Source organism: Glycine soja, chromosome 4 (genome assembly GCF_004193775.1).
Source record: "Glycine soja cultivar W05 chromosome 4, ASM419377v2, whole genome shotgun sequence".
NCBI classification, from domain to species: domain Eukaryota; kingdom Viridiplantae; phylum Streptophyta; class Magnoliopsida; order Fabales; family Fabaceae; genus Glycine; species Glycine soja.
In genome coordinates, this window is record NC_041005.1 from 3,526,055 (window position 1) to 3,554,037 (window position 27,983).

At 32.5% G+C, this 27,983-nt stretch overlaps 3 protein-coding genes across 5 annotated transcripts; 1 reads left to right on the forward strand and 2 right to left on the reverse strand.

The window, feature by feature from the left end:
• Positions 1–496: 496 nt before the first annotated feature.
• LOC114408758 (protein arginine N-methyltransferase 2-like) lies at positions 497–2,957 on the forward strand. Its single transcript, XM_028371915.1, has 3 exons — positions 497–836; positions 1,011–1,406; positions 2,340–2,957. Exons 1-3 carry the CDS (start codon positions 560–562, stop codon positions 2,651–2,653), a joined length of 987 nt encoding a protein of 328 aa, XP_028227716.1. The 5' UTR covers positions 497–559; the 3' UTR covers positions 2,654–2,957.
• An 883-nt stretch (positions 2,958–3,840) lies between these two features.
• On the reverse strand, positions 3,841–6,835 carry LOC114408759 (subtilisin-like protease SBT1.7). Its single transcript, XM_028371916.1, has one exon. It carries the CDS (start codon positions 6,388–6,390, stop codon positions 4,078–4,080), a length of 2,313 nt encoding a protein of 770 aa, XP_028227717.1. The 5' UTR covers positions 6,391–6,835; the 3' UTR covers positions 3,841–4,077.
• Positions 6,836–17,008: 10,173 nt separating this feature from the next.
• On the reverse strand, positions 17,009–25,078 carry LOC114408760 (transcription initiation factor TFIID subunit 4b-like). 3 transcript variants are annotated; one of them, XM_028371918.1, is made up of 17 exons: positions 24,945–25,076; positions 23,196–23,274; positions 22,937–23,072; positions 22,733–22,838; positions 22,075–22,601; positions 21,841–21,936; positions 20,855–21,745; positions 19,848–19,966; positions 19,656–19,743; positions 19,423–19,558; positions 19,244–19,299; positions 19,108–19,164; positions 18,883–19,023; positions 18,672–18,737; positions 18,308–18,560; positions 17,608–17,781; positions 17,009–17,483 (listed from the first exon to the last, which is right to left on the reverse strand). In XM_028371918.1, the coding sequence occupies exons 3-16, from the start codon at positions 22,973–22,975 to the stop codon at positions 17,609–17,611; spliced, it is 2,748 nt and encodes a 915-aa protein (XP_028227719.1). In that variant the 5' UTR covers positions 22,976–23,072; positions 23,196–23,274; positions 24,945–25,076; the 3' UTR covers positions 17,009–17,483; position 17,608. The 3 variants fall into 3 exon arrangements, with proteins under 3 accessions (XP_028227719.1, XP_028227720.1, XP_028227718.1); XM_028371919.1 differs by having other exon boundaries at positions 23,152–23,274; XM_028371917.1 differs by lacking the exon at positions 23,196–23,274 and having other exon boundaries at positions 24,945–25,078.
• Positions 25,079–27,983: the final 2,905 nt, after the last annotated feature.

Below are 27,983 nucleotides of genomic sequence, written 5' to 3' on the forward strand. Positions count from 1 at the left end.
AAATTTGGTGTTAATTAAGAAGTTACTAAATATTATTTAGTTTTACTAATTACAATTAAAAATATTTTTTAACTAATTTTTGTTAAAATTTGATATTAAAAACAAAATATTAACCATTTCAAAAATTAAAATGGTTAATAAAAAATTTCTATGAAACTTTTGAAAAAAAGTTATCGAATCATATCATTTCATTGTATTAACCATTTCAAAAAATTGTTCAAATTTTTTTTTTATCAAATCATGTCATTTCATTGTATTAGTTTTTCATATTTAGTATCCAAAAAATATTTTATTAAACAATTTTCTACAAAATCTGTTTTAATGAGAAGATAAAAGTTTTATTTTTTCGAATTTAATTTATTTTTACTACAATAAAAAATATTATAATATTTTTATTATTCCCGTAATTTTTTTATTACCTAAATATTTCCAATGTGATCCAAATAGATTTTAATCTCGGGTGATGAAAAAATTTTCCCCCTTATAAACGGTGAGTAAAAGTAAGAAATGTTGAGGTTTTAGTGGAAGGCGAGGGTTTGAGGTGCGCAAGCAAACAAAGATGAAAGAAGCGGATGAGCAACTATGCGAGGCGGCCATTAAAGGTGACACGAAGAAAGTGAGGTCTCTTATATACTCCGGCGCTGACGTCACCCACTTTGACGGCGATGGCCTCAATCCTCTGATGCACGCCGCAAAGCACGGCCATGCACCCGTCCTCACCCTCCTCCTCTCCGTCGGCGCTCCCTGGAACGCTCTTTCTCCCTCCAACCTCTCCGCCGGTGACTACGCCATGCAAGAAGGCCACAACGAAACCTTCGAGCTTCTCCTCAACGCCGGTACACTTATTCTCTCCACATTCTCATTTCAAATTAGGATTATTGGTAGGAGTTATAAGGTTGGCTTGGTGGTTGAAGAGAGAAGGTGCTAACAAAAACTAACAAATTAACAACCAACATTGGTCTTTAAAAAAAATACTGGTATTGGAATCTGATTTCATTTCAATTTGTCAGGGATCCAATCTGAACTGATACTGGGAACAATTGCGAGGAAGGCAAACAAGAACGGCGATTCCGGTCACGATTATTTGGAAGATAGGGTGAGTTTTAGCGAAGACAAGCTTATGGACTCTGAAAGCAAGGCTGTGATGATGGCATGGGAGAATCCGTTGATGGAGGCTCATGCTAAGGCGGTTTGTTCCGGTGGTGGCCACGTACTCAATATTGGGTTTGGTATGGGGCTCGTGGATTCGGCCATTCAGCGATATGCACCTGCTTCACACACCATTGTTGAGGCTCATCCTGAGGTTTATGAACGCATGCTTCGCTCCGGTTGGGGCCAGAAGGAAAATGTCAAGATTGTTTTTGGACGATGGCAAGATGTTCTGCCTCAGCTTGAAACATATGATGGTAATTGCTATTCGTCTAATCTTTATCTTCATAAACGTCAATGCTTGATTGCAGCATTACACATACTATTACAATTGATTGGATATTCTTCTCTGAAAAACATAGCAATGTTATTTTATACCCGTAGTTTTCTAACTTATTTTTTTAGTCCCTATAGGTGGAGTTTTTAGTTCCTAAAGTTTATATTTTAATTTTCAAAAGTTTCCTACCATTAAAATCATTAAAATTCTTGACGGAGTTAAAAAAATTTAAGGTAAGGACCTTTTCGGAATTAAAATCTAAACTAGAGACTAAAAAATTCACTTATTAAACTTTTAGGACTAAAAAATCCTCTAACTACAGGGACTAAAAATGATTAGTCTAGAATATATAGCACTAAATGGTTAATTAAACATTTGTTTTATTTATTTGTTTACTTGTATATACATTAAATTAAATTGTGTATACAAGTGGGGGACCCTCATGATCTAGCTTTTTAGACTGTTAGACTTAAACTAAAATTATGAGATGATATTAGAGCCTATTCCAACAGATGTTGTTGGGTCTATCAGTTGGCCACCTATTATTGGGCTGATATTGAACCACCCACAAATGTCCTGCAATCACCTGTAAATGTCCAGTTCTACAAACTTCACATTCTAGGCGTCTAATGTTAGGTGTGAGATGGTGTGTTGGAGATCCTATGTTTACTAGTAATATAACCAAAATAGTGTATATAAGTGAGGAGTAACCCTCATCCTATGAGTTAGCTTTTATAATTATGTGACCTTAACTCAAACTCTAAAAGAGTCTGAGTCTACTAGCATCACAATCATGCAATTCATATAGCTTATCTTACCTAGTGGAAAAAAACTTCTTTGTTATTATTTTTGTATTTGTATCTAAATCTGGATTATGTCTTTGATATGGGTCATTGGCGTGAATTTTGTTCAGGAATATTCTTCGACACCTATGGGGAGTACTACGAAGATCTGAGGGAGTTCCATCAGCATCTCCCGGCATTGTTGAAGACTGGTGGTATCTACTCATTCTTCAATGGCCTTTGTGGCAGTAATGCATTTTTCCATGTTGTTTACTGCCATTTGGTATCTCTTGAGCTTGAGAATTTGGGGTATTCCACACAATTGATTCCATTGCCGGTTAAGGATTGTTTGGGAGAACAAGTTTGGGAAGGTGTGAAACAAAGATATTGGCAGCTCGATACGTACTATCTTCCTGTCTGTCAGGCCATAGAGAACCCTGAGTGAGGCAGGAAATGGATCTCCTGCAGCTTAGAAAGAACTGCACCCTGTGCAGTTACAAATTTCACCATCCATGCAAGTTTTTTTCTCTCCTTTATATATTAAAATTAAAGGAATGGTTGAAATCTCATGCAGTTTTATTTTTAACTGTAGAGGATCTTAATCCCAGTGATGTATGGTTTGATTTTAATAACATCGTCAATTATTCTAACACGCCATGTGTTTTTGCTTGTGTAACGTATCAAATGGAATTGTAAGAATACAGTTAGAGTCATATTGAACTTTTGAGCTTTATTTGTAAATTTCATTACATTGGTTGTCTTTTGAATTTAGAAGTCATTGGCTAACCAACATGGTTCAAGAAAATGCATTATACACGAAGGATTTCATTTTAAAGTGTACACTTAATAACTTAAGTATTATTTTCACGTATAAGGCTACAGCTCGTCTCTCTTTCCAATAAGCCAAATGAAATTTCCCTTTTTTTTTCATATGTTAAGCTTTTCTACTTGAAGTTAGGCTAACAATCTTTTTTTCTTCTTCTTTTGATACTTTAAGTTGGGGTAACAATCTAATCAACCCAGTGGATTCATATGCTAATATCATCCATCTTCCGAAGTCTTAAATCAATTAGGCAAATGAATTATTACTGGGCATGTTTCCAATTATAATCGGACTAAAAACAGTCATTTGTAGTTACTGAAGGTCGTTTTATTGGGATTCTGACGAAAAGATGGCTCTCTTTTTATTCTGATAAAGATAAAGCTTATCAATTGTTTAGAGATTGTTCTTTGCCTGAAATTTCTTGATTAGTTTTCTTTTAAAAAAAAAAAAAATACAAAAAATGGGAGTCTAGGGTGGTGATGGCTTGGATGGAAATTGCAAAGAGCATTAGAAGAAAACGAGAATATGTTCAACCTGTCAAAAAGACTCAATCTCAAGCCTGCTCAGTTCACCAAGTGGCTAATGAACACGGGATCTTGAAAAATTATTTCATTTACTTAATTACTTTAACCTATAATAACGACCATATTGCCATATAATTTACACTGAAATTAAACTTCGGAGCACACCATTAGAAAGTTCTTGATTAGGTAAATGTCTATCAGATCATGGCAAGTGTAGTTGTTTTATTGCTCTTTGGGGATATAGATGAATAACCTTATAACCCAAGTGGGACTACCTATTCCGCATAGTGGGATAAGAAAGAGCTTACTGTCATTTATTCAGGTACACCATTACCCTGTTTCTTTTCTGTACAATCATTCTGTACTAATTTTCAAAGGAGTACAGCAAAGAGAAACATAACATCAGTGCCCCTTTTGCTGCACCAAAAGCAGAATAAAAACAAAGAGATACAATTATTCATGAAGACGAGCACGTTTGCTTGCAACAGGTAATTCAAAGTTAGGGCTTTTAAAAATCAGAGTCTAAGTCCAGCTGAAAGCAATGGGACTAGTAACCTTATGTTTCCCATCCGACCATTCCAGATAAGCAAAGCTGTTTGTTCCAGAAGGCTTTGACGAAGACGTGAACGTAACTGTGTAGTTCTTCTTCTCATTAAGTCCCCCGAAACTAAGTGTTTGTGGTTGAACCATAATCTTCACCGAGGGAGACTGCGACACCGAAACTTTATACGTTGCCGGGGCACCCACGTTTGTTAAAGTCCTTGTATATTGGACAGTGGCTGGTTTGCGAGAACCACCCTTTACTCCATAAGCTGTGTTGAAAGGAACAGCAAAAGATGGGTAATTGAGATCTTCCACTCTGTAATTGTTCCTTTTGCTGCAGGTGAAGTCTCTTCTTGCAACAAGCTTTATTTGATAGGAACTGTAGTTTAAGGCACAGAAGAAGCTCAAGTAGTCATCCACGGAAGTATCATACACAAGACCAGGATCAAACGCAGCCACTGGATCAACGTGTCCGGCCCCATAATCAAATGGCGTAGCCGGTAGCCCGGTGGCGACATCTTTTATGGTTTGGCCATTTTTGTAGGTTCTGTAAGCTGTGGTCATGAGGGCAGACCTTATAGCTGCAGGGCTCCATTCTGGGTGAGTGCCCTTAAGAAGGGCAGCTAAGCCAGTGACATGGGGGCAGGACATGGAAGTGCCTGAAATGATGTTGAATTCCACATGTCTGGTGTCTTCAGTCAAGCCAGTTGGTCCAACTGCACCAGTCCACCCAGCTAGGATGTTGACTCCTGGAGCAATCAGGTCTGGTTTGAGTATTTTTGGTGTGAGCACATTTGGCCCTCTTGAGCTGAAAGCTGCCACCACTGGGGATGGTTGAACCCCTAATTGGGTGCCACCAAATCCAAGCTTAGCTGTGGGATTGGGAGATGAGAAAACATACTTCTTTAACTCATTGCTTGATTTCTGGCCCAAAGCTGCTGCAGGGAGGAGATAGGAGTCAGCAACTAACTCTTCCCCATAGTCTTCATTGTTTGATAGTATCATCCCAATGCCTCCAGCACTCTTCACCACCAAACCCTTTTCCACCCTAGCATTCCCTCCTCGGTCACATATCACGATTTTTCCGGCTACTTTTTCAGCAATCAAAGTACCTCTGGTGCACAGATTTTGGGATTCATCGCTTACATTTGCAGCATAAACAATTGGCAGTGGAGAATTGGGTGGGAGTTTGCCATTGTAAAGTGACACCCCTGTGTACATCTTTCCATTTCCAAGGGTGATATAGGCAGGGAAATCACGGTCTATAGTTCCCGCACCCACTGTGGTTAGCCATGGTGCCACATTAGACAAAGTTGCTTGACTAGGCCCACCATTTCCTGCTGAATTGGAAACCAGTATTCCATGGGCAGTGGCCGCAAAAGTTCCAATTGCAATAGTGTCTTTGTAGTAATCCATCAAACCTCCCCCAATTGACATGGAAAGGATGTTGACACCATCTTCAATGGCCTTGTCAATTCCAGCAGCTATGTCTGATGTAAAGCACCCTCCAAGCCAACACACTTTGTAAGTTGCAAGTCTGGCTTGTGTGGCCATGCCTCTTGCTGTCCCATTAGCAAAACCAAAGAGGCTTGCTCCTACAACTGCAGAACCTGCTGCCGTTGTTGAGGTGTGACTTCCGTGGCCATCATCATCCCTTGGTGACTTTGATTCCGTCTTTTCGTCGATGGGTCCAAAGGCTGCCTCGTAGCCCCTCGAGAAAAACCTTGCACCAACAAGTTTCTTATTACAGTTTGATGGGTTGAAATTCTTACCTCTCTCACACTCACCTTTCCAGCTACTAGGTACTGGCCCCAGTCCGGTGTCGTCGAAGCTCTTTAGTTCAGGCCACACACCAGTGTCTAGCACTCCGACAATCACATCGCTTTGTTTGCCAGAGGCCAGTGAAAGAGTGCTGTATTTGGCCAACCCCAGAAACTCTGGTGTTCGAGTTGTGTGAAGATCATATCTAACTTCCGGGATGACGGAGAGAACACCAGGTTGCTTTGAGAGCAACTCTGCTTCTTGCGTAGTTAGCCTTGTAGAGAAGCCATGAGCTACTTTTTTATATGTGTAGAGCATCTCTGCTGAGTCTGATACTGATTTTAGTGATGAATCAAACCAGAGGAGATGGTCGTTAAAACTCTCTGGCATGTTGAACTTGTCCATGTGAATTATGTATGTGTGTTTTGTGTGATGGGTTTTCTTTTCTGCTGTGGTGTTTCTGATAGAGAAAACTAGCAGCAAAGAAATCTGAAGGGACTTGAATATCAGCATATTCATCTTGTCCACCATTAGAGTTCTTAGCACTATTTAGTCTTGGGCTTCTTTCGAAGTTGCTTCAGAAATGCAGCGATAGCAGCTGGTATTTATTATTGACATGGAACTATGAAACTGTTGAGGCTGCGGGCCTATCTGAGATATCTTGTAATAATTGCAATGGAATTAATAAAAGGGAATGAAAAAAGTATGGCTAAAATACAAGCAATGGAACACGTTCAAAATTCATTTGTGCCACTCACTCATTCTATCACTCTCTACCAATCTAAACTTAAATATGAGTTACAATCGTCACTGCATTGATCTCACTCATTCAATTCATTTCGTTATATGATAAAAATGATCATATTTCAATTAAATTTAATATAGTTTAATGGTTGGATGTATAAGTATAACTACACACGCTGCAGTTTCCTGTGAAAATGCATAGGATCCTGATAAAATTCTTTTATTACAAACACTTTCTATTTGAGTGTTTCTTTTAGAAGATTATATATAACAACAATGTGAATGAGACGCAGAATCGTGTTGTCAATAAGCCATTAAATATTAGATACTTGTCATCAGCCATATCTTGTGCAAATTTAGTGTGTGTGAATTGGAGAACACGTAGTTCCAGATCATTGATCTATCTATATATGTAACGTAGGTACGGTGGATTTACCATATCTCTTTTGCCATATATATCAATATAATTCCCTTTGTTCCAATATTTGTTATACATATCATATTTGATATTTCACGTTCTTTGAAAAACTTTGGAGTATACTTATATAGAAAGAAAAAGAAAGTGGGAGACAGTCAAGTTTATTTCTCAATGTGCGTGTACTATCTCAGCTTAGTATTTTTTTTTATCAGTTATCTCAACTTACTAAAAAAATATTAAAATACACACACACAATCTCGACAACATCCAATATATATAAATATGGTATATGCGGTATATTTAAAAGATTAAAATTATAAATACGGTATATATAATTAATTCAAAAGAATTTAAATTTATTTTTTTAAAAAAATTATAATAACACAAGTCATTCTTTTAAAATAAAGTAAAAATTACATTGATATCTCTTTAAATTTTATCATTTTTTCTATTATCTCTCATTTTTCTACCCTTAGATTAAATCACTTTAATTATTAAAAAATATTACGTTATATACTCTTACAAGAAAGGTTGTTGTAAAAGTTAAAAATATATATAATTTTGTACAATCTCAATCAATTTTAATGGTTTTATTGAAATTTACTCAAAAAATAGTGTTTCAATTTTTTCAAAATTTATTTAGATTTATAGAAATAACTTATAACTTGTATAATTTCTTTTTAGTTTATTTTAATTAAATTTATAATATAAATTCTCATATAATATGTGTTTATTCATAATTAAACTTTTAACCTAAATACATTTTTAATCATTATAAAACCGCAGTCTCTAATCAGTATACAACGGTGGATTAAATCGAGAAATAATGACGACAGATTATAGGTATAGTAAGAATAATATTATTAACACACTTTTTAAGCAACTCTCAACATTTTTTTAACTCAATTTTATTACTGAGCTATTTTCCACACTTTTTTTAAATTCTTTTTTAGAGTGAAAAATATCTAGCTAAAATATATATTTGGTCTTTTATATAATTTTTATTCGATTTAGTCTTTTATATTTTAGAAGTTTCATTTTAATTCCTAATGTTTCCAAATAACTTTAAGTTAGTTATTGTTGACCATTGTAAACGTGAACATAAACATACACATATTTTTTAAAAGGAACATTTTTGTCCATAATATTTTTTAAAAATGTTTAATTTGTTTCTTCACTTTTTAATTTTGTTTACATTGAGGGACCAAATATTTAAGTTATATTTTAGTTTATAATATAAAAGTAGAAATGCAAGCTTTTCTGCTCAGTTAGTGTTTTCCTAGTATTTTCTAATCGAGAGAGCAACTCCATTCAATTTTTTTTAATCCTTTTCTGTCCAGTTAGTGTTTTCCCAGTGGCCATTCGACAAAAAAACTTTACTACAATGATTCTTTCATATATAAGTGTACTGTCCAATTAAAGAGAAACTAAATGGCAATTATTCCCTTGCTTTGTTGACAATCAAGGAAGAGCATGTCCAAAATGGGACACTCCCTGTTTCTACTTTTTCTTAGAGAAGATTCGAAGTTCAATATTAAAAAATTCATCTTTTTATGATAGACTTCTTTTATTTTCTTTATAAGATGAGAAAGACTAAATAACAAGTTAAGACAATATTAATTTATCTTTTATAATATAATAAATTTAAATTCTTCGCGCGCACACATATTCGCTACAATTATATATTTTTACTATATTTCATACATATTTTATGAACTTTTTTGTTAAATTAAGTTAACAAATTTTCTCTTTAATTAATTATTTTATTTATAATTAATGTTTAATATTTTAATGGTAATCAAATGTAGTAACAAGATATTTATTGATCACTATTGAAACAATATTTTAATAATTAAAATAATTTTAATAAAAAAATCTTTGTAAGTTTATGTTTTAATTTGTATCTATAAAATAATTTTGGATTATTTGAATCAATCTTCTTTAGAATATTTTAATTATATATATATCAGTACAGTATATGAGATGTTTAGATATTTCATTTCTACCAACAAATCCACTGAGATATTGCTTGTTATAGTGGAAGAACCACTCAGTTCCGCAGGCCCTCTAAAGCTGAATTAGCATATCCTCCTTAGACCTTAGGTGACTGCTATTTACACTATTCAAATTTCATATATTATCGCACCATCGGCTAAGGATTGAATGGTGCAGTATTATCAAATGTAAAGATACTTTATGCATTATTGTGGAGTGGACCTACCACCTACCACTTATCAATGTTAATTATCCTCACAGGTTAAATGCCATGCATAGGATTTGTTGGATAAATAATTTGATTAAGTATTTATTTAATAGATTTTTATTATATGAGAACTTATATTATAAATTTAATTATGAAAGTTAACTTTATTAAGAAGTGCATGAAAATATGTTTAAAAAATCATAGAAGATAGTATAGGTTATTTTTGTAATTAAGCTTCGCAAAAAAATTTATTTGTCTTTAACTATTCACGTTTTCTAGTAATTATTCGAAAATTTCAATACTTAATGGTGGTTCAAATCATTTTATCTTCTAAGTAAGTCAAATTTATTATTCTTTAAACTTCAAAATCATTTCAAAATTAATCTTCATTAAAACATGTCTAAGAGTATAATTTCGTTGACATACTTTTCCTTTTGTATACATACAATTATGTTCATGTGTATTTTTTCAATATCAACCCAAGGCGAAGCATATCTGAGATACTTCACGTTAATTATTTTTGTAAGCTAAGATTCGGTTGGGCACCTGTAGATACTTCAAACTTCACGTCAGTATTTTATAGGGAGAAAGGTGAAATGAGTAGAATTAGAGACTTTTTTTTTACCTTAATTAGGCTAACTTATAAGATTCTTATTGAGGCATACTAGTGTTTCACGTCAATGTTTTACAAGGAAAAAGGTAAAATTCCTGTAAAAAAAAAGGATAAAGGTGTAATGTGTAGAATTTGTTTTAATAAGTTTGCTAAAAATAGCAATTTTAAGATTCCGTTAAATAATGGTTGATGATAAGTTAAAGTGAAAGCTGGTAAATAAGATTGTGGCGGATAAAATTCACTGAAAAACTAGCTGGTAAATAAAAGATGAAAGCTAGTGGCACGAAGCTAAAACGTTAGTTTATTAAGTTATAAATATTTGATAATATTAACTGTTAAAGTAACTTAAAAATTTAAAATGAAAAAAAAAAAATTATGAACAAACACTAAAAATTATTAAAAAGTGAAAAACTAATATTTTAAAAAATATTATTCAAAATAATATTTCAACAAACACCAAAAACTATTAAAAAAATTTATTTATTGAACAATCAAATAAATTTTTAAGTTAGTAAAAAATCTAAAACCTAACTTAAATATCTTGTCAAATATAATGTAAACAGTGTATATTTTATATTATATTGATATTTAATTATAAATGTCATACATACAGTAAATTTATCATTTTTATAATTATTTAATAGTTATATAAATGTTAATTTTTAATTAATTAACAATGTAATTTTTTTACATTATTAGTGTATAAAAGTTAAACTAGACATTTTGTATACAAATATAATTTTTTAATAAATTTTATGTGCTACAAGTTGTGAAGGTAATAAATGAAGTTTTAAAACTGATAATAAATGATAATTTTTTTAAAAAAATGATAATTGAAGTGGACAGTGGACTACATTTTTTAACCCACATTTCATGAACAAGCCAGCCCTCTCCCCACTTGGTTTTGGTGGAGCAAAGCGAGGTGAGGTAGGGTAGGTCAATTTGTCAACTCAATATAGCATACTAATTAGCCACTGCGGATTTCTTTTTAATGTGTAAGTGTATGGTAATTAATAGAAACCAAACAAAAAAATAAAGAAGATGAAGATTAGGTGGAAATGTGCAATTTTACTGACATCATGGGCGGTTTCAAGGCCCGGCTACCCTGGGCAATTGCCCAGGCTCTGGCCCAAAGACATAGACAGGAATTTTATTATTTTTATACAAAATGATATTTTTTACAATAAAAAATATAAAAAAGGGGGGCATACTTAGTAGGTTGAGAAGTGAATTGTAAAAGTGAAAAATTATTTGAGTTGTAAGTTGTAACAGCATATTTTGGGCTATTATTCTGAAGACCGAGGATTGAACTTGTGGTATACGGGCTCTTAATGGGCTGTATTAACGTAACTGCAATACTAGCACATACAAGTCGTTCTTCACGTTTTTCAGAGCTAAGATGCTCAAAAAGATAAGCTCAAATAGTTCCAATGCCTTCTTATTTTATTTCTTATTCTTTTTTTTATTTTCCTTGCTCATGGAAATGTTGTCTCAAATCATTTTTTTTTAATCCACTAAGATAAGTCTAGTAGTGAAGGGTTGAAATAGATGCATAGGAATTTAAGTTTGTTCTTCATTGCTATTATGCATTGTTTTTTATAGTTGTATTCATGAAAGGATAATTGTAAAGATTTACTTACTTTTTATATCAAAAAAATCAATTCCATCTTGTTTCCTTTCTATTTTTTTTTTTCTTTTTTCCTCATCATCTCACTTATTAGTTATTATATTTTCTTGAAATTGTTTAAAATTTTGTGAAATGAAATAACCTGACTAATTGTTTAGTAATTTGCTTCCTATTTTATTTTCTCAAATAATGGAATAAAAACTTAAAATTTTTCTCCACTTTTATCAAAGAATATTCTAATAATAATTATAATTTTATCTATTGCATGACATTCTATTTGGCAGGTCACTGGATATCCTAATGTGGCCTCAGTCATCAAATTATGGCATTACAGTGTACAGATAAATGGCAACTCTTGGTTCAAACTTCAAACAGTATTGTGTGATAATATTATTTGTTATCCAAACAAAAGTTATGTTACTACAAAACTCCCGTTTCCGTAAATTCACGTTGATTCAAAATTAATTTTACAAATATATATATATATATATATATATATATATATATATATATATATATATCCAAACGCACACTAATAAGATGCTTGTGTTCAATATGACATTATCCTCACATGGATTTAGTAAAATGTAGAAATATACTCTGCCAATTGGGTCTCTGCTCTGGTTACTTTCTAGCTTGTCTGTCTCTCTGTTTCAAACAGGGATATCGCGGACTTAGGTCACGCACGCCTTATGTTCTTTTGACTGGAAATGATTCCTAATTTTCTTGGCACTTTTGACATGTTAACAGAAATTGCGTGCCTTCACCACTTATCCATATTTTATGAATTTGCTATCTTTAAATTTTTGCCCAGGCTTTATAATTTTTCTGGCTCCGCCACTGACTGACATGGTGTAGAAAAAGCAAAGCGGTTTTTTTAAGAGTTATTATAAAAATTCTATCAAAATAGACTTAGTGTGATACAATTACCGGATAGACGAGACGTAGAGAGATCACTTTTATAAACAATTTATCTAAGGGGTCTGATTTTAAATATTTGTCTTTTTAAAGATGTTCTATCATTGCTGCTGGCGAAATTCTTATTCCCCTTATTTTATCATTCCTATTGGCGAGACTTACCTGCTATCCCCCAAAGGGTTCCGCCAATACCATTGGCGAGATACCCTTGCTTAGCAGCATTGGTGTTTTTTTATTTTTTATCAGGTCAAATTTTATATTTTAAAAACAATTGATTATTTTTTAAAATAAAATAAATTTATTTTTTGGCTAATTATTTTACCAAATATTCTTATATTTTATTTTTTTTATTTAAGAGATAAAATAATTTAGTTAAAATTTAAAATAAAAATATATAGACTCAAGTAAAATATAAAATAAAAATGTTAAGATTCAAGTCAAACATAAAATAAAAATGTATGAATTCAAGTAAACTATAAAATTAAATCCGGAAAATATTAGAGAGAAAAAACATATAAAAAATTATAATGAAATATGAATTATTAATTTAGGTGCAATATAAAAATTAATTATATTAGAGAATAAAAAATATTTGAAATTGTTAAAACATACTTAGTAAATAAAAAAGAGTTGAATTTGAATTTTGAAAAATAAAAAAGTTTAATACAAAAAAAAATTAAAATAACACATGTTATTTAAAATTATTAAATTAATATATTTACAATAATTTAACATTTAAAGATAAACTATGCTTTTAAAAAGGTTAAAAACAGATTTTTTTTTCTTCAAATTTTCACATATTTTATTTTATATATTTAAAAATAACTAAGAAGATGTACCCAAAAAATAAAAAGAAAAGAGACGGAGAACAAATTTATGTCATGAACTAGTCCAACGTCTCAGCTACATTCATTTATTCATTTACCATATAAATAATAAATAATATTTTTTTATTTAAAAAATTTTGTAACAATTTATGCATTCTCCACTATCAATATATAACATTATATTAACTTATAATATTTTTAATTAATATTTTCTATATTTTATCTAAGGTAAATATTAAGTAAGAGTGAATATATTTAATGCTTTAGAAATATAAAAAAGTATTAACATTTATTTATTTAATTAATAAATTAATTCAAAAAAATGATAAATCAGTCAATATTAAAACAATCTTATAAAAATCAAATTATTCATAAAACATTTGCTCTCTCCCATTACGCATGAGTTAAGCATGAAATATAAAAAGAACTCATATAGGATAAACGTCAATGTTGTTGGCAGAAAAAAAAAAAGCTTAAGAAAAAACGTCAGGGTTGCTGGCGAGAAAAAATAAAACATAAGAAAAGACGCTAGTGTTGCTGGCGAAAAAAAAAAGACGGAATAAGAGGAATACGCATTTCACCAACAGGAATAAGGGAACACTTTTAAACAATAGACCCCCTGAGAGGCAAATGTTTAAAAACAGACCCCTTAACTAAATTGTTTGTAAAAATGACTTGCCGTACACCAAATTCTTTAACTTGCTATACAAAAGAAATTGGATCAATTTGATCTGTCCGGTTGCATCATACACGTCAGGCTGGACTAAAAATATATAAATTCAAAAATCATCAATTCTATTTGGTCCAATTTTTAATTTTTTTACATGTAAAATATAAAAAATAAAAATAAACCAATTTGACCCGATTCAACAGGCTATACCGAACTAACAAATCAGTGATCTATATAAAAATCGGGTCATGCTTAATCTAACCCATCTTCACGCTCTATTTCGTCAAACCAGACACTAATTTTACACTCTTTTTTTTTTCATATCTCTATTCATTTCACCCTGATCTATCCTAAAATGAAATTAGGAACAACATTTAGTATTTTCCATTTTTTGGATGACACTCATATATAATAATTTCTGTTTCCTGAAATGAAATTCCTTTCAGTTTTTTTTTCCTTCTCGTAGGAGGCACATAAGAGTATCTTTAATGATGTTGATATAAACAATTCAATTTTTGTCACCTAAATCTTAAGCAATTCAATTAACTTTCTTTCCAATAAGTATTTTTACTAATAAGTTGATTGACTTACAAATATTTCTCTCTCCAATATTTAATATAAAGTTAAACAACTCATAAATAATAATTATTTATATAACTCAAAATAACTTTCCAATTTTAAATAACTCAAAATCATCTGTCATATAAATATTTTTTTTTAAAACATCTCCCGTTATAAATGCTATGAGTACGTAAGGCCTTAACAACATATCAAATGTAACAGACGAGGAAATATTATTTAATTGGGACTCGAATCCCATGTATATATGTTTAGACATCCAAAATGAATGCGGAACAAACTTTATTTATTATGGTTCGGAATTAAGTGATGTAACAATTAAACGTTGCTGAGTTTGCTATTGGGTCCCCCCTTACTGCAAGAAACTCGACAAAGCGAGATAATCCATCAAGACAAAGCACAATCAAAGTTGAAGGGGGCCTAAGCACGAAGCAGTATACCATCATCTGGCTAAACAACAAATTCAATCAATTCTCACATGCTGGAGATTTCCAAAAGCAATCATTCATGAAATGAAACAGTGCAAATTAATGTTGGATTGGATTCGCTATTGGTTCAGTTTCAATCATGAATTGATCAATATCACCAAAAGGTGCTAGCTAGACAAAAAATGAAAGAATATCAACACCGATGAAGGGAAAAAAAATAAAAATCATTAACAATAATCCTGTGTGGGGTATCTAAGCTATGGCCATCTATCAAGAAAACGACTTTTATTAAGTCTCAGCCAAATTACATGTATTTCAATATCAAACCACAAATTTATTACTTTATATATGGATTAGCTTTTGGAGGCAGAAATAACACATAAGAATATATCACTGCTGACTGGTACATTTTTAAAGAAAAATAAATATTCACACATGAACCTATGCACTGCGAGTCTGCGACTAAGATATATCAGAATCCACATAACACACGACCTTTAAGATATGAAATTATATGGTAGCTGTTAAGTCGCATTCCCGTACCAGAAAACTGACAAAATCATTGGGAACCACTTTTAGAAGTCGTTTTTTGTTGAATTTTTACGTTCTTCGGGGACCTCCCTGATTAGAACAACCAGCAAAGCTCAAGTGTATACGCATTATAACATATATATCATTAACTAAGCACATGCAATACGAAAAGCGTTTGCAATTTTGCATATGCATGCATGGTCGCGTGGACGCGCATTCATGGCGATCGAATAATAGTTATCTTTACGTTGCTGGTTGCTTCGTATTATGTGACACTTTCGAATGATACAACCATAAAGTCACTCAGCAAACGTTGTTGAGGACCCAAGAGTTACAATGACATTGGATCATGATACATACTTAAAGAAAACTATTTTTTTTAAACCGTTTGTTGTTAGTTAATTTATTAGTTTTTTTAAAAAAATGAGGATCTATTATCTTTTTTTTCTTTCTTAATTATCCAACTAACCTTACATTTTAAAAAAAACTGTATATATAATCAAAGCAGACATGGTTTCACAACTACCGAATTATTGACTGCAACTCCTGCATTTGATGCACTAAGCAAAATAAATAAATAAATAATTTACGGATGCACTTTTTATATGTAATTACTTTCAATTTTTAGCTGTTTAAATATCTTGTGCTCATCCTAAAAAAAAAAAAAAAAAACATATCTCGTGATCCTCTTTCTCTCTATCGAGAGAGATTTTATTATTAGAAAGTGAAAAGAATAAATACAGACCATTAAATAAAATTATATAAGATTAAATGAAAAGATAAAATTATGTGACTTTTTTAAGTAATCATTTGGTTATTAAATAGTAACTTTAATTCTAACCATTGTATAGGAGAGATTTATTATTGTCATTCTGTACAGATTTATTAAATAGTAGTAGAGTTTTATTATTTTAAAACCACTTTTTAGTAAACTTATCTTAACAATAATTTTGAATACAATTGATTATAAAAATAAATAATTATACATATAATTGATTATTAAAATAACCTAAATTTTGCAGTTACCTCAAACACCCTTATATTACAGCCCTACCGAGCTAGATAACACTCTTACAGCACTCCGAGCTCCTCCAGTTAAATGACACACAATCCTTGGGCTTTTGGTATATTGTAAAATATCTAACTATAAATCTAGTTAAACAAAACTAGACAACTCAAACCAAAACTTATTTGCCCTATCTTTGCATGAACTGGATGTAAATCGTTACGTCTTTGCATGAACTTACCCTCCGAGCAGGCAAGACATGCTTAAAAAAATATTTCGTTTTTTTTATTTCTTAAAGGATTAAATTATTTTTTTTTATAACAAATTGTAATAAAAATGTATTAAAAAATAAAAGAGTATTTTTTATGTAGTTTATTTCTTTCAACTCTTTCACTAATTCAAATAAGTAGAGAGAATTTCCTCTTATGCTTCCTCTTGTTTCTATTCGTCCAAGCATCACATTTTTTTCTACTTTACTTTTATTTCTATCCTTCTTATTTCTTTTCTCTACTTCACTCAATTTACAGAGCATAAGTAATTGAAATTAATTTCTCAACCGAAGTGCGTGTCTCAAATAAATTCACGTGTTAAAACTCGATCCATTTAATAAACAAGCCAAATCTCCAGCTTATGAATCTGCTGAACCGTGCTATATAAAGGTTAGTACTTCCCAAGCTAGCTTGGTTCATTCCCTGCCTTAAAATGTATAGAAATGTAGATCAAAAGTCGTCTAAAAAATAAATAGTTGGAATAATACAAGATACATACATACATTTAAACACGTAATTTTACTGACATCTACACAATTTCGACCATCCGATTATATTAAGTCCCATCTCATTCTCTGCTAGCACACATTGCGATTCTTCCAGAGATATGAGGGATGACTATTGTGAAACAAGCATTTTACGTCCAGTTGGGCACCTCTAGGAGAAATTGTAATGTTTGTTAAAACTCAAAAGGGAAGAAAAATTAATTTAAGGTCTCCTTCCACTGAATGTGTAACAAATCTTTTTCACACACCTGCTGATGTACATCACGTTATCTACAGAAATTTAAGCTGTAAAATTAAAAGTTCAAGTCAATCCAGTGCACCACCGCTACTAAATATTTGGAGATAAAAATAGTACAATACAGAAATTTGAGCTGTAATATTAAAAGTTCAAGTGAATCCAATGCTTTACCTTATTCAGTTGAGGTGTCAGAATGAATTCTCTCATACAATCGATATAAGAGTGATGATTTGGACATCTGGGGTTCCCTCTCCAGGACTGCAATCACATCCTTGACAGATATGCTTCGAGCTATGCTAGTTTGAGGTGTTGTGGCATGACTTCTCCCAAATTTTCTACCAGCCCCTGTTGGCATATAACATCAAAGGGATAGAGCATCAACTAAAAAGTTGCACAACTTAATCAGACAATGGTGTACACATAGTATCTTCTCTGGAAACCAAACATAATTTGCTCCTCCAGTGAAGGTGGAGGAGTAAAGTTTAATGAAGTTATAATTTTACAATACAATTTTATGCATATTTGGATCAGCAAAATCAGTTTATCCAACTCAATTGGAGGAACTTGGAGAACATGCAACATTGTTATAAATTGTCTTATAAAAAGTTGGTAAGAGGAGGATATTCTTCATTTGGTTAATTATATTTACCAAAACATTTGCAATCCAAAAAAAGGATATTAGCCAAAGCTTAGTTCTTTCCTTCTATGTGATATATCCTGAAGTCCTATTTTTTTCCTTCTCTAAATTTTTTGCCTCAAGAATCTCAGTTTGCTGAGTGGTAACGATATCTAAATTTGAATGCCCATCTAGCCATTGAGTTCTCAGTTCTTACTCAGGAGGAATGATAGATAAATAACAGAAGAAACCCACCAGAAGTTGGACCTTTTTTCTCCCTTGCTTGATTATCTTTTGTACTCCTTCCAGATGTTGATGAAGATCTGTGGCTCACATCTTTAGCTGGCTGAGAACCAGATGAAGCATCCATTCCCCCTCCACGTTTCTTCTGTCTGGCTTGCTCAGCCATAAGTTGCCACTTTGACAGCATGTCGTCTCCCCCAACAGCAGCTCGGGCAGCAACATTAGCAGCATTTGTCCTCATCTTGTCATCCACTTCTTTGTTCACCTGCAGAATATTACTGATCAAAGATAAGATTTCCCATGTACCTAAAGATGAAATATGATATCTAAAATGAGATAATACCTTACTACCAAAAGAAAAAAAAAGTGATAATACCTTCATTGCTTTAGTGCGACCCTCATCCTTCTCCTTGTCACCATCAATCCCAGCATTACAATCTACCTATAGTTAAGAATATCATTACAAGGTTTTAAATGATAAGCACAGAGGTTGGAGAAGCAAAATTAAAAAATGTCCATGCATAGAAAACATGCATGGACAAGGCTTGTCATTAAATCCCCACAGAATTCCAAGGAGTGGAACCCACATCATTTAGTTTCCGCAGCTTCTCTGTTTCAGCCTGTTTTTTCTCCCATTCTTCCCTTGCCTTCCTATTCATTGTTAGGATTTGCTGCCGGACATCTGAAGTGACAACAGTCCGATGTCTTGTCTTCTCCAAATCAACCCGCTGGTAAGGAAATTATCGGAAATAAGAAATTTTATACATTGATGAAAAGACTATTCATGCAAGCAGTTAGAGAAAATAACTAACCTGTTTTGACATTCTAATCACATTACTTATTACTCCTCGCATTCTTTCCTCCACACACTGAACATTTACTTTCAGACATAAGATTACACACAACCCCACTACTGCAATAAAAATTGAAAAATTGATTGAATCTCACCAATGACAAGCATCTCTCCAAATCATCACTCATACTCTTCAAGCCACACTCAGTTACTGCCACAAGTTACAACATAGAACAGCTATTAGACTTTCTGGGGCTTAGTACGACCCAGATTATTTCAAAGTATGGAAAGAATAAAATCAGACAGACAGGGGTTTGGCATAAATAGGACTAACTAATCTCAATCAATTTTCTTTGCAATGGAGCTTTCTGCAAAATCAGTCTTTCCTCCTCTTCTTGCACAACTCTGCGAAATGCTTCTGAAGCTCGACTGTCCTCCTTGGGCCCAGAAAATAATTGTTCTTCCTCCTCCTATAAAAGAGAGAAACACAAACAGAGTCAAGTTTTAAAATAGAAAAGTACACATTTCCAACTTATACAGTTAGTTCAACCTGATAAGGTATCATACCCTAAGATCAACACCACTAACAGCAGTAACATCATTAAGCTGTTCAATGCTTGGCTCGAGAGATGCCCCAGACACTTTTTGTTTCTTACTGTAGAATAACAAAACACACGTGCACAAATCAAAATCAGCGAGAGATTAAAAACCTAACACAGAAACAAGTAAATCATGAAACAGCAGAATATGACATATCACCTTGGAGGAGGAGGTGAAGAACCAAGTGCTTCAATTGGTTTCTTCTGGCCAGGGGAAGGTTTTTTCAGAGGTGTCCTTGCATTTATAACAGATGTATTTGATGGGATCTGAGAGCTTAACTGATAAAATACAAAAGGGACAAGGAAATTAGGTATCACCAAGTATTAAGATATCATTAGAAACACAAGGCTTGCTCTATGTTCAGCATGATATTTAATCTAGGTGTTTTAGGGGGAAAATTGCAAAAAAAATAAATTAAATTCATGTTTCATAATAGCAATGCTCAGAAAAGTGGAAGCCCAATGATATTTTTAAAGGGAAACTAAACACATAATTATACCCTTGTTTCTCTTCATCACAACTTGCAATATCTTTGATGTTAAATGTTAATAATGATTAATAGTATGCATCTCAAGGCAAGAGCAATTTCACAAGTGATATGTTGGTTATAAAAAGTCAAATCTAAGTGCTAGTCTATTGGGTTGGGTACTAGGGAGATTCCAGCAAAGAAAAACGATTTTAAAAACATGACTTTTTAGAGATGTCTTCCAAATATAGGAGACTTGGACATTAATATCAGAGTCAATAACACCTAAATAATGTACACACAAGCCTCAATACTAAAAGTCAAATATTACAAAAAGTTACTCAGAATTATAATAATTGTGAAGAAGTTTTTTTCTAGAAACAATATAAGTAAAGGGGAATATATTGATTACTTCAATACTGAAAGTCTAATATCACAAAATGTTTCACAGAATTATAATAATAGTGAAGAATTTTTTTTTCTACAAACAATATAAATAAAGGGACGTCATTTCCTGAATTCAAATCACTGAAAGACCTCAGTGTTTTGTAAATTTATGGTTAAGATGACTTCATTATATTGTGCTAATAAAGGATGCATCATGCCCATGAAAATAAAAACAAATTTGGATACTATTTGATTCCCAAAAAGTAAGCAATTATATCTTGGACAAAAACATGCATATTAGTTTCTAACTTACAGTGGCACTGGGGTCAAGTTGAGATACAGAAGGGGAAGAAGAATTGAGAGGAAGCAAGCTAGAAGATGTTGTATGCAGCATACTTGTGGATGCTGGAAGGCCTCTTGAAAACTCCTCCTTTAGGGTGCCTTGATTAGACACATTATGCCTGTGTTGCTGCTCTGTAGACAGGTCATTAGGCTCCTTTTTTACATATGGAACAGATGAAAACGAGGCTGAATTTTGTTCTTTGTTTGCTGATGGTTGCCAAGAATTTGTAGTTAGTTGTGATGCTGTATTGTTTACCATAGGGGACACAAATCCACCAGGCATTCTCTTGGGATCATTGAAAGAATTTTGCTGGTCAAGTTTTGTTAAACCAATCAAACCCTGTGTTGTCCCACCTAATTGGTTTGGACTGATGCTCTGATGTGGAATTTGCCTCATGTGTGAATCAAGAGGTTGTGGTCTGAGAGATGATGTGGAACTACTGGTTGAGCCCGAAAAAGGGTTATAATTACCACCACTGCTACCATATGCTGAAGGGAAATGTAGATGCTGTTGTTGCTCCTTATTAAGGCCTTGTAAGTGAAGTGAGGATCTTTCCATTTCTTGACTAACAGCATTAGAACTGGATGATGGTAACTGATTTAGTTGCACTCCTTCAGATTCTACTTGAACATCCAGTTTCTGAGATTTTTTAGCATTAATTTCCATAGTTGGATAGGTTGGTTCATTCTTTACTTGGACGGCTGAAGAAGTATTATTAGATTGATCTGCAGCGGCATTCATACTTCTCTGATGCAGCTGTGCTAATGCATGGGGATCATTAAATTTTGTTGCACCTGAATTAACATTTGGCATCCTTACAGGAGGATGCTGCTGCCCAGCGGGTCCTGGGTTGGATCTTGTCTATAACAGTATAAAAAGACTATGCTTAGCATAACCATGACATCGAGAATTAAGAATCCATCTCTAACACTAAACAGATCATGCTCTCTGCCTACCTGTAATTGCACTTTTGTTAATGCTAATCTAAGCATCTGATCCCCTACAATACCTTTCATAAGCCGCACAAACTGATCTTTGGGCATTTCATCTTTCTATAATAAATAGAAACAAAATTGACAACAAAAAATTAGTAATATGGCTAAACAGCTTAGCCTACTATCGAAACTTAAAAAATTTAGCCCAAAAGAGGGGGAATGGACATGGTAGTGAAATTCGTTTGAGAAACCAACCTTCAATTTATTAAATAAAGTTTGAAGTTGCATGGCTCTGTCTTTGGGAAGCTGGGGAATCAACATAGGGAGCAACATGGCAAATGGTACCTGTTTATTCCGATTGACCTGACTTCCAGGCTGTTCATTGACGGTGGCCTGTTGATTACTCATCTGCTGCAGCTTTGCATACTGAGATCCATGATTGGAATTATGTGTGTTGACTGCCTCATGGTTGAAGACAGGATCTTTTTCAGAATTCTGAATTCCATTTGTTTGAGAATTTTGGTGGGGAGCTTGTACAGTATGGCCTTGAACACTTTCATCTTGAGATTGTTTCTGAGACGAAGGGAGATTAATCGCATCCTTGGAAGCAACATTATGTAGTTGTTCAACAAGAGGTTGCTGTGGCTTCTGCTCCATTTCAGATGAATGTCGTTGCTCTTGGTGCTGCACAACTTTAGGCTCTTGATTATGACAGTCACTTTGGTTGTCATGGCTAGAAGTTGGCCACTTCGGTAACGACTGGCTCAATGAATTATTGCTTCCTTCAGACAAAAATGAAACAGTCATAGTGGCATAATGCAGGTGCAACTGAGAATTTACCAAGCAAATACAAAAATCACAAGAAAAAACAGTCAATATGATTTTCCTATACTCCTAAGATTCTGATGGGTACCTGTGTCTGAACCAGACAGCTGAGAAGTTGAAGTATCTCCTCCTATGTCTCTATTTAATGCAGCCTGAAATGCTTCCACATCTGCTCCTGAATGCATACTTTCATCCTGTGGACATCCGAACACAGTGACAGGATAAGTTAAGCCCCAATTCAGTAACAGCAAATGTTTTCTGGAAAGAAAGTATAAAGAAGGGAGGAGAAAACCTCGTCATCTTCCAGAAGCTTCACTATAGATGGGTCCATAGAATTTTATGCACTTATCTTGGTTGTTCTTTCTATCCAACAGCACTTCAGAAATTATCTTTACACCATATCTTACTCATACAGGAAGCAGCTGAACCTAAATGGAGCAATCAACATATGTATTAAGCTGTAGGCATTTTACTTTATTTGTTTTACTAAAACAAAATTAGAATTACATGATTAACAGAATCCTTTCACTGCAAAATGAGGAGTTCCATACAGTCATGTTAGGGTGGTGAGGGCTTTAGATGTCTGGGGCCTAGGACCAAGCACAGCCTGGCTTAAGCACGTTGTTGAGCCTAGACAATCCCACGGGCCAATGGTTTAAAAAAAGTGAGGAATATATACTAAAAAATATAAAACAGAGAAATATGTTCAGTGAGAAAAAGAGAAATAAAATAATTTTTTTAAAAATATTATAAGATTCAATAGAAGTCCAAAGAGGTGAATTTAATAGGGTCATAAATAATGAGATATATGTAAAAAACAGGTCCAATTATGCCTATTCCTAATCCTAAATAGAATGGAACAACGCAGGATCTATATGTAAACATAGTATCTATTTAGATACGCTCGAATGACCCCTTCTTATAATGAGAAAGTATATAACCTCATTTCAGTCGGGTCCGGTAAACTTTAGCCATTCAGTTTTTGAAACTGCCTCCAGCACCCCCTTCCTTACAGTTAAGGTACGAACTTTGGGCATGACCAACTCCCATAGTTTGATAGGCAGTGTGTACAAGGTCCAGTAATGAATTCACTGCCTTATGGCTAACAGGTGACTACTAGCAATTTCAACTTCATGCAAGCAAGTTGCAACCTACGATCTGAACTAAGGACGAGTTTTTGAAGTAGTTGTATAAACAACAATATATTATATTTCAGAAGTTCATTATTGTACGTGGCCAATTGTTCAATATTCAAAAGCTTATATTTATATGTTGCTACCTGTTCAAATGTTTTGATTGTTTATAAGTATTTGCTTGTGAAGAGATTGGCTCACATGCATTAAATTATTTTGAAGAAAATGTTTCTTTTGATCTTCAAGATTAATTTCCTTTGTAGAGCCTTATGCGGTAGTTGTTTTTGAGTTGAAATATTTGACTAAGTCTCACATACTCTCAACGGTTTTCAGAGTGTTATGTTGCTGTTTTATAAATTTAAACAGCTATAAAATCTTGAACGTGCCTCTCATATGATCTGATCTTATCTTTCTTTCGGAACAGAAATCCTACTCAACAAAAATATCGGATCAGATTTGCAATTGGAAAACATAATGTTCAGGGAATGTTAGATAAGTTTTATCCAGAAATTAGAAAAAACAGACAGGTTTCATTTTCTTCTTTAAAAACCTGTTTCTTCTTTTTACGTGAGTATTTTTCCTGGGCACATATCTGATAAGAATGGTTCCTGTTGTTCTGCTACCTTAGCCTTGGCTAAGAAGAGTCTGTTAAATCTGGAGATTTTTGCACTACGCAAATAAATCCTTAAGGATAGTGTGCCTCCACACGTCTCAGACTTTTGCCACTCATACTTTCACTTCACTGATCAAATTGTGTTATTACTGCTTCCGGATTTCTACTGTGTTGCTGTTGCGGTTACTGCTCCAAGGCATTTCCAACAGGTCGCCCTCGTTTGCTCAAGATTCCAAACTCAACGCTGGCGACTAAGCACCATATTTGTGCCCGTGGGACCTAACCCAACAAGTTACATGACAACAGCCATGCAGCACCAAAGGTACTCTCTTTCAAGAGAAAACTTCCATTCCAAATGTGTGTTTGTTTTATTCACTCACTAAGTATCGTGTTTATATGCAAGAATTAAACAAGCAAGATAAGCTAGTATCGATAAACCGCGTCCGAGAACAGACTCTGGCTAGTGACTACAAGTCAGCACAGAACTATTGTACACAGTTACGATTTCTAATTGCGATTTAGGAATCAGTTCAGAAAGAGAAAGAGACACTAACCTTAGAAATTCGCTATTTGAGGACGAAAACAAGCATCTGGATTCTACTTCCATTTATAAAATATCAAGTTAACAACACATGAACCAGAACACCGTCGCTACAATTCGAATTCCATTGCTCACTCGATCTCGCTCTCCATATAAAATAAAATAAAAATTCTAATGAAATATTCGGCCCGCGTCACATGGACCAAATGATCTTGTTGATTGCTTTGCCCAATTGCTCCTCACACCCCCTATATGTTGTTATTTAATAGTATAACGTTTAATCGTACTTTTTTTATCTTATTTTGTCGAATTTTATTCCAATAAATTTATTTGGTGCATTTTATCTCCTACTTTTTGATAAATTTGTGAATTTTATCTTCCATCATTTTATCTCTAACATAATTACATTTTTTATTTCCAACTTTTCTTTTTTAGCAAATTATGCACCCAACTTTTTACTTTTTACTAATTTTACCCTAATTTTTTTTAAACAAATTTTACACTCAACTTTTGCTCTTATTAACCAACAGGTAAAATTTGTAAGTTTCTTAAAAATTTTACACTCAACTTTTGCTCTTATTAACCAACAGGTAAACTTATTTCAATTGCGTATGTTAACCACTTGAACAATCAAGGAGAGATCCAAGGGATGCAAAGCATGGACCTTCCCGACGGGGATGATCAAAAGAAAAATTAAAATTAAATAAAAAATAATTATAAAAGAAAATATATGAAAAATATTTTTTTTAGTTGTTATTCGGTTAATTTTTTAGTGATGAATCATTTTTAACTAGAGAAGAAATAAAGAGAGATAGATTCTGTGGGGAAAAAAAGAGAGAGATAAATAAATTATAGATAGATGAACAAAATAAACGAGAAATAGAGTAAACTAAAATTATAATGAGTTACACACTTACACCTTTAAAGATGCTTTTTAACTTTAATCTTTATCCTTTTTTTTTTATATTGTTCTTCCAACACAATTTTGTTTCAAGTGTAATCTTGTTCTCAGCAACATCTCAATAAAGAGGAATAACAACAGGATTTCTAATCATTTTTCACAGTGAATATCAGTCAAATATTTTTTTTTTATCAATTTTACTAACATTAATTCCTTAGGTAGATAATATAAAACAGAATAAATTTATAGTTTTTATCATAATGAATATTTTTTCTCGATATTTATTTAGCTGCTACAGCTATTGTTAATACAATCATTCTTTTATGTAGGTAAATTTTATTAACCTCTTGGGCCGACAATTTCTACTGTAATGCCATCGATCTATCGAGATCATAAAATATCTTAATTTTCAAATGAAACGACCTTTTTTCTTCATTTTATTTTTGACCTAATGTCTCCAATCTCCATCAGAGGATTCAATTAATGACATAGCATATTGATTATTTTGTCTCCATATATGAAAATGAAAAGCAAAACAAAGCACAAACTGATCCTCAAGAATGCTTGACACTCCCACACTCAGCTGTGATTAATTAGCGGTGAAGGAATTAATTAGTAACTTGTGGATAGTATGGGGTCCATATTGAAAAGACAAGGTTTGAGACGCGGCGAAGGTACTGAATTGGAGAAAGTAGGAGTATTTTATCTTTTATATAAGCCAAAAAAAATCAATATTTTTTGTTTGTAAATATAAACAAATGTGAATTATTTTTTCAATATATCTTTTATGGGATTTTATGCTTAATATAAGATCTAATGAAAAATATTTTTTATCCATAAAAACAAAAAGAAATTAAGTATTTTAATATTTTTAGTAACTTATACATCATATTAAAATAATTAAATTAAATCCTCTCGACTAATGGAAGATAAATTAATAAAATTAATTAACTTTCTTAATAAATTTGAAACTAGTTTTTTTTTTATAAATGAGAACGGAAGAAATATAAATTGTCATATAATATTAATTTCTAAATTAGGTATTTTAATATTCTTAATTAAAATTAATGCATCAACATACACAATAAAAATCTAACATTTTTTTATAACAGTCACACTAAGGTTCAAATATATAACCTCATACACACTAATACTATTCCAGTAATCTAGTCCCACCACACAAAAACCTAACATTAAGAAGTAACATAAATTATCAGAACAAAAAACTCTAATTTGAATTAAATTTTAACACCAAAATCATCTGTGTTGTATTTTGTAAGGTATTTCAAAAGGCTCTCATTCTACATTTTTTGATCTAGCTTACTCTTTAGTGTTTACATTTCAACTTGTTTTTTAAAGTTAAACAAGCAGGTAATAGAAGATTTATACTTATCAAAAGAAAATGTGTCTTTTTGTTGTTGCTTTAGGCTGTTTTTCATTTCTTGCCAAAGTACTCTATCTCTATGTTAATATGGTGGCTTTTGGCGTGGAACCCACTTGTAGTGGAGGAAATCCATGGCTGACGTGCACCGCACCATCACGTGGTCTTGGTCTCATAATCCCATGGTTCAAATTGCCACCTTCCACCATTTTTTACCTCCTTTTCGTGTAGATTCCTCAAATATTCTGACACATGCGGCGTAACGTTAAAGTAATGCATCCTATCCTATACTTTTTTCTCAATGCGTGCCCCTTTTCTAGTTTTCTGCCTACGACTCAAACAGACTGTAACCCCACCCTCAGCCTATGTTTTCTTTTTTTACCGTTCAAATCTACGTACTATATATATATATTAAATCGAAATTTACGGCATCAAATGAAAATTTGAGCTAATCTTATGACATTTAAGATGTTTTGTTGATTACAAATTTTACTTTTTTCGTCTCTAGTTATAAAATTGTTTTTAGAATTTTTTTTTTACATTTTTTTAATTTTTAGATATATTAATTATTTTTATATATTTTTAGTTAATTATTTTTTCTCCAAACATTAATAAAAAATAATTAATTGAATAAAAAATAATTTTAAAATAATAGAATAAATAATTAACAAACTGATTAATTAAATTAATTTTCTTAAGAGATATAAATTAATTAAAACACCTCATAATTAATAGCAGAAGGAAGGGTGAAAGAGTCAAATATTGGAAGA

Bases quoted from the DNA above. Each gene is read 5' to 3' on its own strand.
- LOC114408758 (XM_028371915.1), top strand. From the start codon at position 560: ATGAAAGAAGCGGATGAGCAACTATGCGAGGCGGCCATTAAAGGTGAC. The intron at 837-1,010 runs GTACACTTATTC...TCAATTTGTCAG, and splicing joins CGAGCTTCTCCTCAACGCCG to GGATCCAATCTGAACTGATA. The intron at 1,407-2,339 runs GTAATTGCTATT...AATTTTGTTCAG, and splicing joins TCAGCTTGAAACATATGATG to GAATATTCTTCGACACCTAT.
- LOC114408759 (XM_028371916.1), bottom strand. From the start codon at position 6,390: ATGGTGGACAAGATGAATATGCTGATATTCAAGTCCCTTCAGATTTCT.
- LOC114408760 (XM_028371917.1), bottom strand. From the start codon at position 22,975: ATGGACCCATCTATAGTGAAGCTTCTGGAAGATGACGAG. The intron at 19,300-19,422 runs GTTAGTCCTATT...AACTTGTGGCAG, and splicing joins AAGAAAATTGATTGAGATTA to TAACTGAGTGTGGCTTGAAG. The intron at 18,738-18,882 runs GTGGGTTCCACT...TCTTAACTATAG, and splicing joins AGCTGCGGAAACTAAATGAT to GTAGATTGTAATGCTGGGAT.